At 45.5% G+C, this 12500-nt stretch overlaps 2 protein-coding genes across 6 annotated transcripts in view; one reads left to right on the plus strand and one right to left on the minus strand.

Annotated features, from left to right (window-relative positions):
• The window catches only part of acss3 (acyl-CoA synthetase short chain family member 3), a 25730-nt gene extending 24605 nt beyond the window's left edge, over window positions 1-1125 (plus strand). For all 3 annotated transcript variants that reach the window (XM_026997617.2, XM_026997618.2, XM_035528383.1), the window contains 2 exons: window positions 462-637; window positions 958-1125. In XM_026997617.2, the coding sequence (XP_026853418.2) occupies window positions 462-637; window positions 958-1038 (257 nt within the window). In that variant the 3' untranslated portion in view covers window positions 1039-1125. The remainder of the gene's footprint in view (window positions 1-461; window positions 638-957) is intronic.
• Window positions 1126-1201: 76 nt separating this feature from the next.
• ppfia2 (PTPRF interacting protein alpha 2) overlaps window positions 1202-12500 on the minus strand; it is a 155994-nt gene continuing 144695 nt past the window's right edge. For 2 of the 3 annotated variants that reach the window (XM_035528095.1, XM_035528094.1), the window contains 8 exons: window positions 11811-11843; window positions 10835-11010; window positions 10211-10308; window positions 6866-7041; window positions 6678-6746; window positions 5687-5831; window positions 3425-3499; window positions 1202-3324 (listed from right to left, as the gene is read on the minus strand). In XM_035528095.1, the coding sequence (XP_035383988.1) occupies window positions 3441-3499; window positions 5687-5831; window positions 6678-6746; window positions 6866-7041; window positions 10211-10308; window positions 10835-11010; window positions 11811-11843 (756 nt within the window). In that variant the 3' untranslated portion in view covers window positions 1202-3324; window positions 3425-3440. Of the gene's footprint in view, window positions 3325-3424; window positions 3500-5686; window positions 5832-6677; window positions 6747-6865; window positions 7042-10210; window positions 10309-10834; window positions 11011-11810; window positions 11844-12405 lie in introns of those variants that run through there. The other variant, XM_035528096.1, reaches the window with a different exon arrangement.

A 12500-nucleotide genomic window follows, 5' to 3' on the forward strand; every position in this document is an offset into this window, starting at 1 on the left:
GTGTGGGAGGTGGTGTGATCTCACTGATTTTAAACGCAATTGGTCACGAAGCAAAACCCAGCAGACTGCATTTGTCATTTCCGTTAGATGATAAAACACCATGACTGCAGGCCACAAACAACAGGAAAATCAAGTCTTGGTGGTCTAGAATATCACTGACTGTTCTTCTGTCACTCTCAAATACCTTTAACATTTCTCTTTCCCACTCCCAGGTCCACACCTCTTCTCTCCCGTCATACGCATCTTTCTTTTTCATTCACTCATGCTTAGTTTACGTGCCCAAGTGGTTCAGAGTGGGTTCGTTCCGACTTATTTTTAAACACATCAGGGATCGCCCACCAGCTGTACACACTAAGTAGTTTTTGCCATTGAACACCTGAGTTTATCTCCTGAGGCACGCATGGGGTAGACCACATTTGTAACAGTGTGTGTGTGAACATTTGTGTGTGTGTTTGTTTCAGACTTCCAGAAGAGGAAGGACGCTGTAGTGAATGAGGTGGTGAGCTTGGTGAGGAACGCCATAGGGCCAGTGGCTGCTTTCCGGAAGGTTCTCTTCGTCCAAGCTCTACCCAAAACCCGCTCAGGAAAAATCCCGCGATCTTCCCTGGCCAAACTTGTTAACGGACAGCCGTATAAGGTAGAGTTTCTTAAAAAAAAAAAAAAAAAGAGCCACTCGGTGATTTGTGAGCTTGACTCAGACCTTTGCGTTCAACATATGAATGTTGGGTTAAAAATGCTCAGGAACCTCCTGTGCAACAGCATCCTGCTTCCTCTCAAGAGTCTGTGTAATGTAAAGGTCAGGGTTTAGCACTGCAGCGACCCCATTATCAGGGTCTGTATCGACACCTGCTGCCGTGCGTGAAGCGTAGTCTGAGTAAAGAGAGCTGGGCGGGGTAGGGGGTGGACTTGGCACTCTCTGATGGGAGTGAAATCACTTCTTCACCCTGTGTCTCATAGATCACCCCTACCATTGAAGATCCGAGAGTGTTCAAGGACATTGAGAAGGCTGTGAAGGAGACTCTGAGAGGAGCTTGCTGATGATGGACGATCGCGCAGACACACACACATGCACGCACAACACAAACGTGCGCCGACACGCGCACACACATGCACGCACAACACAGACGCACGCACACACAGACACACACAACACACACACATGAACGCGCACACACACATGAACGCACAGACACACGCCGGCACACACGCATACATGCACATACGCACAGACATGCGCACATGCACACGCGTGCGCGCACACACACACAGAGCCTATGACCTCAAAACCCTTTGGAGCTAGTTACCATATTACTAGAAATGTTTAGCCAAGATACAGTTGAAAAATGTGATATCCTGTTTTAATGATGTGTCAGGTAATGATATAGCAGTCTGATGTCTGGCATACAAATATCGCCATGATAGTAACGCAACAGATACAAAACAACAAAGCAGTTCGAGGTTAGGAAACTGCCTCCACTTAACCTGCTGGCATGGTTTGGTCTTGTATGTGTTGTATGATTGGCTAGAGTCAATGGTGCTCTCTGTAACACAGCACAGTATTTTCATTCTGTAAAATCCAAAGATATGGAGGCTCAACAATATGGGCACGTTTCTGCAAACAGTTTTTTAGGCAAATATTTGACAGAATTTTTTATTGACAATGAAAATTTCTTTGATCACCACATAGTTTTGACCAAAATACAGTCAGTAATAAAAAATGGACACAAAATAAAATGGTTCTCTGTACGTGCAAAATAAGAGCGTAGAAAGTCCGCAGACCTGCCGTGGGACACATCACTCTAAGACAGAAAGGAAGTCTGTACAGGAGATTACCCCGGCAACTTCTACAGAAATAGTTTTTGACAGTTTCACACCAAAATAATTCACAGCAAGCAACAGGTTTTGTCTTTTTAAATGTTTAGTCTGGACTTCAACAAGTTGACAGACACTCTAGGTTCACTAGGAGCTAAGCCTGTATTGTCATTTCTCCTGTTTGTTGAGGGTGGGGTTTGGCCCCTAGTGAGAAGGGCCAGCACATTTGTGGGTTAGCAGTGATGTGATGTTTTGTGTAACTGAGTAGTTGTAATCTCTGGCGATGTGCTTCTGGAGTGACTTCGAACTAGGCTTGCCAGGATAAGGCAAAATTTGAAATGCCAGCCTAAAGTGGAACATAGTGCACTATATAAGACATTACACTATGGGGTGCATTCCCTGATCCCTACACTACATTTAACACGAGGCGCCATCTATACCTCAGGCCATGTTGAATATGTGAAATAGAGGCAGGGAGGGAGGGTCTTGTGTGTTAAAATACAGCTTTACCCCACAAAACCCTTGTAAGGGGTAAACAAACACCTTGATGACTAGAGCGCCACATTAAAGAGAATTCTCCTTATGATGCGACAATGGCAACTCAAAAGATCTACTTTACTACATTCTAGAACCACACGCTCCAAATAACTCCTCAAAGGGTGGCAACTCTGATGTATCTGTGGAAGAAGGTGTGTGTGTGTGTGTGTGTGTGTGTGTGTGTGTGTGTGTGTGTGTGTGTGTGTGTGTGTGTGTGTGTGTGTGTGTGTGTGTGTGTGTGTGTGGTGTAAACCTGTACTTGTGCAGCTTCTTGCTTCCCCCTCCGTTCTGCCGTGAACTGGTTGCCAAGGTGAGCCTGTGGGCCAGCGCCCAGAGGAGGGGAGAGCACGAGCAGAGCACGAGCGACCTTGACCCCGCGGTACAGGGAAGAAAGAAACAAAACCAAGGGCATGCGGTGTTTGTGGGTCCCCCCACCTTCTGCAGTCGCCCCCGCACTCTTCATGTTTTCCCTTCCTCTGACACACACGCTGAGTTGGAGTTAGTGATCCAGCCTTCCTCGAGGTTTACGGAGAGGTTCGGGACAAACAGGGATAGGGCAGGGTGCCCGCTGAACCACCGTGAAGAACGAAGCCATGACATTAAGAGAGAAAAGCTGCACAAAGTCTAAATGTTCTCATAGGTCTCCCGTTTTCTTTTTATATAGACATGTTTATAGATTTTTTTATATATATATATAATTTTATATAAAAAAACCATATTTATATTTATTTACAGTAAAACCTACACATCCCCTGTATAAGACTGGGCCGGGTCGGGCAGGCGTGACGCAGCACCTGGGCAGGGTGTCTGGGTTGTGACCTTGGCTTGTTGTGATAAAGGAGCAGGAAGGGTTTCTGGCGAACCCATGCCCACCCCTGGGCCCTCTCCCTGGGGACGATTCTTTTGGCAGTGTGACTCAGCTGATTTCCACTCCAGGCCCAGGGACCACTTTCCTAACATTAAGATCTGACTCCACTAGAAAAATAAAAAACAAAAAACATGGAAAACAGGACAGAAAGGTTTGTGTTTTCATGTGTTTTTGTATGGCAGCTACAAGGAGGTGTGTGTGACTCACGGTCTCTCTCCCTAGCTCAGCAGGAGTAGGTCCTCACAGTGGAACTGTCCAGCCGCTGCACTGCCGATGGCCCAACTGCAGGGGGCGACAGACACGCACTAAACAATCTTTTATTGCAGATTCGCGGAACTATGTCGGGGTGATCGCCACTGTCGTCAATAAAGTGGTTCTCTCACTCTCACACTCACTAATCCACTTTTTTTTTTCTGTCTCCAACATGTTCCTATTTACATTAGTCAGCACTCCTGCACACAAACACATGGTTAGTCTGAGCGTCACATAACCAGTGAAAAACAGAGTGGTGATTTTTGGTCAGAATCCAGACGCACAGCAGGCATCCTTCAGCTGGACGTTAGTCCTCGACATGGGGCTACAGCCCAGGAACAGAGGCCAGCTGCCCTGGGGTCAGGCACCTGTGTGACATGTAATCATTGCGGAGCTTAGCAAGCTAAAACAAGGCCAACCCTTCCCACGGTGCTCTTGCACAACACATGGGCTGTGCAGGGGTTTGTAGAGGAACCCCCAACAACTTCTACACAAGCAAAACCTATGGCCTACACCCCTCCTCTACAACCAAACTCCACTGGGATTAAACAGAGGTACCTGACGTAGGTGCACAGACCCCGGTGGTCAGGAGTGAATGACACACATTTAAAATGCCCAAACATGGAAAAAAAAAAAACATTTGTACAGTTTACCCTGCTAGCGTCTGTTCTTTATTAGTGATTAGCAAGAGCATTTTTAGCCAAACGATCGTGTTGACTACAATACAGATCATGACAGAGTTTAACCAGAGTGCTGTTTTAAGGCAGGGGGACATTTCATGTTCTTGTGTTCACATTTAAACACATATACAGCCAGTTTCTTAGACCCAGGTTACGCCTAGGTTGAAAAGAAATTATGATTTCCAGTAAATTGCCACTGGCACTGCAGTTTAGTCAAAGACTATGCTTAATTCACATCTGACAAACCTGCTCTTGAACTTTAGGTCATGCATCTCCATCCTTGCTCCCAGAAAGAGCAGTATAGTTCCAACCCTAGTGAAGGTCTACAGGAGACGCTTATGTTACCAGTACGGGATGTTAGGCCAGATTTGGAAATACACTGCAGATGCCAGTTTTAGGTAAGTCTATGGATGGCCCCCTTTTCAGAAGTATGTTTGTGTTGTATGTGTGCAGTGTTTGAGTGATGCTTTATTTGAAGATGTTTCCCTGTACTAATACTACGTCCCCAGTAATTCTAAACTCTGAAAATGACCACATTACCAAATCATAACTGCCAGTTATTTACAATTGGGGGGGGTCATTATAAAACTGGCACATTTATCCTAATCGTAAAAAAGGCAGGCTTAACATGTACATTTATGGCATGACAATATTTAATATTATATAACATTCCAATAATTTGTAATGTAATTTGTTGTATAGCATTACAATAATTTACATGTTACATTTAACATTTATACTTTCAGCATCTTTTCCAGAAGCTTTTATCTTTAACAGAAACTGCTTTGGTAAGTCCTTCTTTTATGTGTGTGTGTGTGTGTGTGTGTTTCTCATCCTAAGAGATCTATTATTAGGGTGTACTGGTCAACATTTTGCAGTAAACCGTATAAGTTACATATTTCAAATATTTCTCGTCTGAATTCCACAGCTGTCTTTAGGCTTCCGTATAAAGCGCTCTGAGTTCACACCTCCGAGCCTGCCTCCGTTCGTAACTACAGGGGGAAATTCTGAAATAAGTGTCTGTAGCAACTGACCATACAGTAATAATTATGGTGGAGGTTATGAATATATGGTTAGGAATCCCTTAAATTTCCTTTAATGCACGACAAATAAACCACAGTGGGAGGGGCACATCTGAAAGGTGTTTGCTAGAAGACGTTTCGTCTGAACGCCAGCCAAGGACAGGAGACTCGGTTAGAGAGGGGTCATGTGGGGCCCACAGAGGTCACACAGTCAGTGGTCTGTGTTATAGCGGTCACTTCATATAGCACTAAACAGCAGCAGTCCAGAAGCGACAACAAATGGCTTAAGCCCTCTGTGTCAGGCAGGGTAGTGTAGGGTATGTGCTTGCTGTGTATATGTGTGTGCGCTTGGGCCTCTGACTACAGCTTGTGTGTATGTGTTTGTTTCTGACTGACTGACTGCATCTCACCTGCGTGTACATGTGTTTCTTAGCCTATGGCAGTGTGCTTTTGTGTGTCTGACTGGGAGCAAAGATGTCTCTCAGTCTGTCGTTGTGTGTGTGTATGAATCTCACCCTCTGGGGGGAGTCGGCGGGAGTGTGCAGAGGTGGCAGTAAGGCGGAAGCCTGCTGGCAGGGTCTCTGCTGAGCCAGGCATCATACTAATGCCATGGATATCCCATGGAGGGAACTGCCTCCTCCATGAGGGTCCACGAAAATCCTGAACACATCACCCAGAGACACATCACATCACAGAAGCACACACGGATAAATTATTATACTAACCCTAAACATGACCCTAATCCTTAAACATTACTATACTTGTAAGTTAAATCTACACATGGCCTTAAACATTACTCTTGCCATGCAGACTTAATCCTAAACTATCCCTGGTTATAACCAAGGACTAAAAATAAATGTCTGGCTTTTTTACGTGTAGACATAAAAGGCTTTCTGTATATAGTTTTAATAGTATTTCTTTTAAACAAGAAGACATATTTTACAGTCTTGCTCTGGATTGTAGTAGAGATGGTAGACAGATTCACACCACAGCCTGTGTGTGCTGTCACTCAAACCTAATCATACTGATAGGCTTAATCTTCTCTAGTGAGCTTGTCAGGACACTTAGTAATACGGCTTATTAATACTAGATTCCGACTGATTAATAAGGACATTCTGTCTGTTTGAGCTGTTATTTCTGAATAGTGGACTATATAACAGACTGCTGCTATTGGCAACCACTGGTGGGCATGTCGTTGGGTTGATTTTATTAGTGGAAGCTTGTAACTGGCTAATAACATAAATCTACAATCATTATTAAGATAAAGTACACCAAATATGAAAATCACCAAATTTATGAAAAAATGTACATTACAAAGAAAGTAATTTGGCAAATACTAACCCCTCATCATCAGTATATTGGGTACATATGCTCTACCTGTCACAGAGCAACAGTGTGTATCCTGGGCAGGCAAGGTAAAGTGCTGTCTTGTCATAAACACCAGGCTTGCTCTCTCTCTTTTGTGTGTGTGTGTGTGTGTGTGTGTTGGGGTTGGTGTGGACAGACCTCATCCAGGCGTCTTTCTGTGCCCAGTGCCAGCAGGTTGTTGTATTCTCTCTCCAGAATCTGACGGGCCTACAGCAGGAGAATGGACTGGTTAAATGCAGCCTGTGTGCTTGAGTGAGTGTGTGAGTGAGTGAGTGAGTGAGTGTGTGTGAGTGAGTGAGTTAGTGAGAGAGAGAGAGAGCAGGAACCTGAGTGTTTTGGTTGGGGATCTGAAGCAGCAGGGCGAGGCTGCTATAGTCAAAGTTGTCGTCGAGGGCAATAAGAGCCCCGTGCACTCCGCTCTCCAGAAGGATGTTGGCGTAGTCACGGAGACCGATGCTCTGAACCCAGCGAATCACACGCTCATTACTCCACACTAGCACATCTGTGTACACACACACACACACATTAAAAAAAAGGAATGTGTATTTTCATACTGTCATATTATGTACAACACCAAACCCCCACCCCACAGGGGTATGGTCAAGAATGTCACCCCACAGCGTGGTTGAGTGTGTCACCCCACACACAGGGGACTGGTTGAGCGTGTGACCCCAGAGCGGAGTGGTCAAGTGTATCATGCCACCAGGACCCTGCTTGCAGATTTCCTCTCAAATCTAGTCACTCCAGTAGAAAAAGCCATTATTGTTGGTGAGAAAACACAATCACGTCAGCCTTCTCAAGTATAGAAAAGCAAATATTACCACTCGAACAGCTTATCTCTTGACCCTAATATAAAATAACATAAATATTCCTAGATTTCTTTTTAGTATAACTGCACATCTAACTAGGAATAAAACTGACACAAAGCTCATATTACATCACACAGTAGTAATGTGTTCATGAATTTTTTTAATGAGAAAATTAAGCACATTAGAGATAACTTTAAGAGCATTAAAATGACCTCGGGCAGCTGCTTGGAGATTTGAACCACTAAGCCAAAAACCCTCCACCTGCTTACTCGATTCACTGCCCACACACTTTCTTAAGGAAATCCTACCTGAAGCAATTGAACCTTTGCTAAATTTAATAGACTCCTCCTTGAACATTAGCTGCATACCTAAATTATTCAAATTAGCAGTAATCTGACCACTTATTAAAAAATCCAACCTCGTCGCATGTCAGCGGTCACAAACGATCTCAAACCTTCCATTTAGTTCCAAGATCCTAGAAAAAGCTGTAGCTCAGCAGCTAAGATCATATCTGAATCAGAACCAGAAACATGAAGTCTTTCAGTCAGGGTTTAGGCCTAATCATAGAGACAGCATTGATTAAAGTAGTTAATGACCTGTTGTTGACTTCTGACCAGTGTTATGTCTCTGCTTATATTGCTTGATCCAAGTGCAGCATTTGACACTATAGATCACAACATAGTTAACTAGATAGACTCAAAAATGTTGTTGGTATTAGGGGAACAGCCCTTTCCAAGTTTAAAGCTCATCTAGCCAGTTGCTACCAGTTTAACATAAATACAGACTTCTCAACATATACCAAGGTTAGCTATGGTGTCCCACAAGGACCCCCTTTGCTTTTTTCTTTATATCTGCTACCTCTAGGTGACATTATACGTAAACACTGTGCTAGTTTCCACGGCTACCCTGATGATACTCAGCTATATGTCTTAGCCAAACCAGAGGACCTACATCAGATTAATGTTGTTGAGGAACAAGGATGTCAGACACTGGATGCTGATGTACTTCCTCTTACTTAATCCTGACAAAACAGGTGCTTCTGTTAGGCCCAGAGACAGCCAGGTCCTCGCTCTCTAATTACTCAGTAAACCCTCATTGGTCTCCCAATCACATCTTCTCTTACAGTTAAAGATCTTGGAGTCCCAGTCTCTTGTTCAAAGCTCATGTGAATAATGTTTCTAGGACCACCTTTCTCCACCTCAGGAACATTTCAAAGATGCTCTCCTCACATGATGCAGAAAAGCTAGTCCATGCATTTATTACTTCAAGATTGGACTACTGTAATGTCTTACTATCTGGCTGTACCACTAAGTGCCTAAACAAGCTCCAGCTAGTTCAAAATGCAGCAGCCAGAGTTCTTACTAGAACTAGAAAATTTGATCACTCCTATCTTAGCTACTTTACATTGGCTCCCATTTGCTCATATTTTGTATTGATTATAAAATACTTTGATTATATTGATTATAAAATGACCTACAGAGCACTGAATGTTCTTGCCCCACAGTACCTTAGAGAACTCTTAGTGCATTACGATCCATCATGCCTGCTTAAATCAAAAGGTGCAGCTTTTGACTAGTACAAAGAATAAGAATCTAACACAGCAGGTGGAGCCTTTTCCTATAAACCACCCACACTATGGAGTAACCTTCCTGTAAATGTTCAAGACTCAGACACAGACTCAGTCTCAATATTTAAGGCTAGGCTGAAAACCTGTCTGTACATTCAGGCATTTTATTAACTACTTCCCAACATAGGTAAAGGTATAGATCTGGGGGTCCATGGGCATTGAGAGTTATGGTAAACTGGGATGTTATGATGCTGTCACTCAGGTTTGTTGACTGTGAGTGGTGGACTGCTGATGTTCCACGGTGCCCTCATGCCAGTGGTTCCTTCTGGCTCTTTCATTTTAGCTGCGCTGCCATAGCTTGATGTGCCACAGTTCATTTTTGGACGTTATAGTTCCCTAATTTACACACCGTGGTACTTGGATATGTCTAATAATCTATTCTCCCTTTCTGCTGAGGTACCTACCCCTGATGTCATGATGTTACTGAGACTCAACCCGTCTCAGCTGTCATGGCTACTCCCACCACCCCAATGCCCCCTGCTGTAGCCCACCACACCACTACTTCTCCGTTGCCCTTAATGTACAAGAGTGTCGTCCCACACAGGGCGTGGTCCAGTGTACCATCTCACAGGGGCGTGGTTCAGCATGTCAGACCAGATAGGGTTGTGATGGAGCGTGTCACCAGACAGGGGCGTGGCCGAGCGTGTCAACCCCCAGGGGCGTGGCCGAGCGTGTCACCCCACAGGGGCGTGGCCGAGCGTGTCACCCCCCCAGGGGCGTGGCCGAGCGTGTCAACCCCCAGGGGCGTGGCCGAGCGTGTCACCCCCCAGGGGCGTGGCCGAGCGTGTCAACCCCCAGGGGCGTGGCCGAGCGTGTCACCCCACAGGGGCGTGGCCGAGCGTGTCACCCCCCCAGGGGCGTGGCCGAGCGTGTCACCCCCCAGGGGCGTGGCCGAGCGTGTCACCCCACAGGGGCGTGGCCGAGCGTAGCAGAGCGTGTCACCCCACAGGGGCGTGGCCGAGCGTAGTAGAGCGTGTCAACCCCCAGGGGCGTGGCCGAGCGTGTCACCCCCCAGGGGCGTGGCCGAGCGTGTCACCCCCCAGGGGCGTGGCCGAGCGTGTCACCCCCCCAGGGGCGTGGCCGAGCGTGTCACCCCACAGGGGCGTGGCCGAGCGTAGTAGAGCGTGTCACCCCACAGAGGCGTGGCCGAGCGTGTCACCCCACAGGGGCGTGGCCGAGCGTAGCAGAGCGCGTCACCCCACAGGGGCGTGGCCGAGCGTAGCAGAGCGTGTCACCTCTCATCTCATGCTGACTAGACTCTCGCCTCCTCTCCAGTTCCTTGCGGTCGTAATTCAGCTTCTTTAGACACATGATGCCGTACTGCAGGCTGGTCCTGTTGACATAAACAAAAGCTCACACAGCGAAACATCCCACATGCAGTTACCCTCCAGATAGCGGCTACGGTAGTCACACTGCATTCATAGCCATGTTAGCCTGTCAGCCAGTAAGCATCCAAGTGAGGTCTTTTATAACATGTTTATAACATTTTTATAACATGCATACATGGATCTACAAAACACACATTATATTGCACACACAGCATGCATCTGATAATAACCATGGACGGTAGCAATGACACCATTGTTTAAAGTGATCGGCCATTTTGACAAACAGTTTATGTTGCTTTCGCATCATTATAAGTGTATCGTTATTGCTTTAACTGACTTGTTAAATTTGCTCATGTTTTGTCCAAAAGATGGAGTTCAGAACTGCACCTGTAGAAACTTTCTGATCTTGTTTTTGTCAAGTCCATCGCTGAGTCTTTTAAGGTTCGGATTCTTTTTGCGATGAATGTCCTTAAAGACGTGCGATGTACAGAGAAGGCTTTTGACCTCCGAGGCTGCGTCTCAGAGCCATACCTGTGGAAGCTGTCCACCATTTTGAGGTGGACGCGCAGGTCCTTCTTGGTGAGGTGGTCGAGCATGCGTGCGTCCACCAGGCACTCCATGAAGTAGCTGCGGTACTGAGGTAGTCCGAGACTGGGCAGCCACTCGTTACCGATCCACTCGTGGTTCATGTCCCCATACGCCAGGGTCTGACACCCACACGCACAGACACACAGGGCAGGTCAGAGAGGGCAGCAGGTCGGGGGTCACTCAAGGACAATTCAGCGATGTGGAACGGGCGCCAGACTTAGAAATTAGCCTTCGAGTGAGCGTTACTGTCTGGGTGCGAGGACGAACGCTTGCTTGTTGAAGTTTGTTGAGCTTGCTGTAGTTATGTTACGAAATGGCCATTGTGTTCCTGACAGAACTGTAAACTAGGGCCCCACAATACTACATCTTTTTGATTGGGTAATGCATTCATTTAGTTGTGCTTTGGTCCATGCCGAGAATTCATGCTAAAATTTTGATATCTGATATTAAATCGGGACTTTTTTTTTCTTAGAGAATGAATGTATACAGTACACAGGGTAAATTGTCATGCAGTTACCACAGAAAGGCTAGTGGTTAGAGAAGCAAGCAGTAGTCTCAGGACTAACACTCCCAGTTTGTGAACCCGAGACAGACAGCGCCCAGACAGACAGCTATATTGCAGACAGACAGCACTACTGCAACTGACTTCAGGCCCAGGAAGCACGCTCCCTGTACAAGCCACAGATTTCTTTACAAATACAAATAAGGCATTAAATAAATAAATAAATAAGGGTTTTCTACTGACTTAGAGCATGCATGTTGTCTCAGTGGTGCAGGAAAATGTCCCTGAATCCAACTTACAATGGCTAGAGTGGACAGAACTACGTAGGATACCCTATAACGGCCTGACCATCAAAAGACGCCAACAAAAGGCAGCAGATTGAAGGAGGACTCTCGCCTGTCCGTCATTCAGTCTTACCTGAGACCAACTTCCTTCTTCTGCCTCAGACTTCTGTGATTGGGCAATGTGAACAATAAGCACAGTGTTAGTGGATGCAATTCTAACATTAAATTGATTTTGCATTAAACAACAACACACTTTACTGTCCAGTGTCATAAGGTGTGATTAGGTGTAATTAGGTTCTAGGTTTCTAAAATAAAATGCATGTCTGTGCAAAGGTTGATATAGACCTCAGCTCAGCATTCAATATCAATGTATTTACAACTCCACATATTTCATGTTACCATAGATGTCTATAAGTAAACAATTGTTAAGTCGATTGCTATGTACTTTATTTCCATGAGAGGTTGTTTGAAAATAATAGCCAAGCGACAGATCCATTTCAGGATTCATTTAGCACATCGGATTTTCAGTGGGTCAAACGTTTACATGTATTTCATTAGCATTCACTGGCATTACCTTATAATTGCTTAACGCAAATCAAACTCTGGGATTAACCTTTCACAAGCTTTAAAACCCTTTGCTGGAATTTTTGCCCTTCCTCCTGACAGAACTGGTCTAACTTGGGTTTGGGGTCTTTTTGCTATGGCATGCCTTTTCAGTTCGACGCACGTTTTTTTTTTTCTGCGGGAGTCACGTCAGGGCTTTGGGACAGCTACATCCTCTTTGCCGTCTCACGGTCACCTCCGGATGAACTCTCGGGGTCAG

Source organism: Electrophorus electricus, chromosome 7 (genome assembly GCF_013358815.1).
Source record: "Electrophorus electricus isolate fEleEle1 chromosome 7, fEleEle1.pri, whole genome shotgun sequence".
In the NCBI taxonomy this organism is placed as follows: domain Eukaryota; kingdom Metazoa; phylum Chordata; class Actinopteri; order Gymnotiformes; family Gymnotidae; genus Electrophorus; species Electrophorus electricus.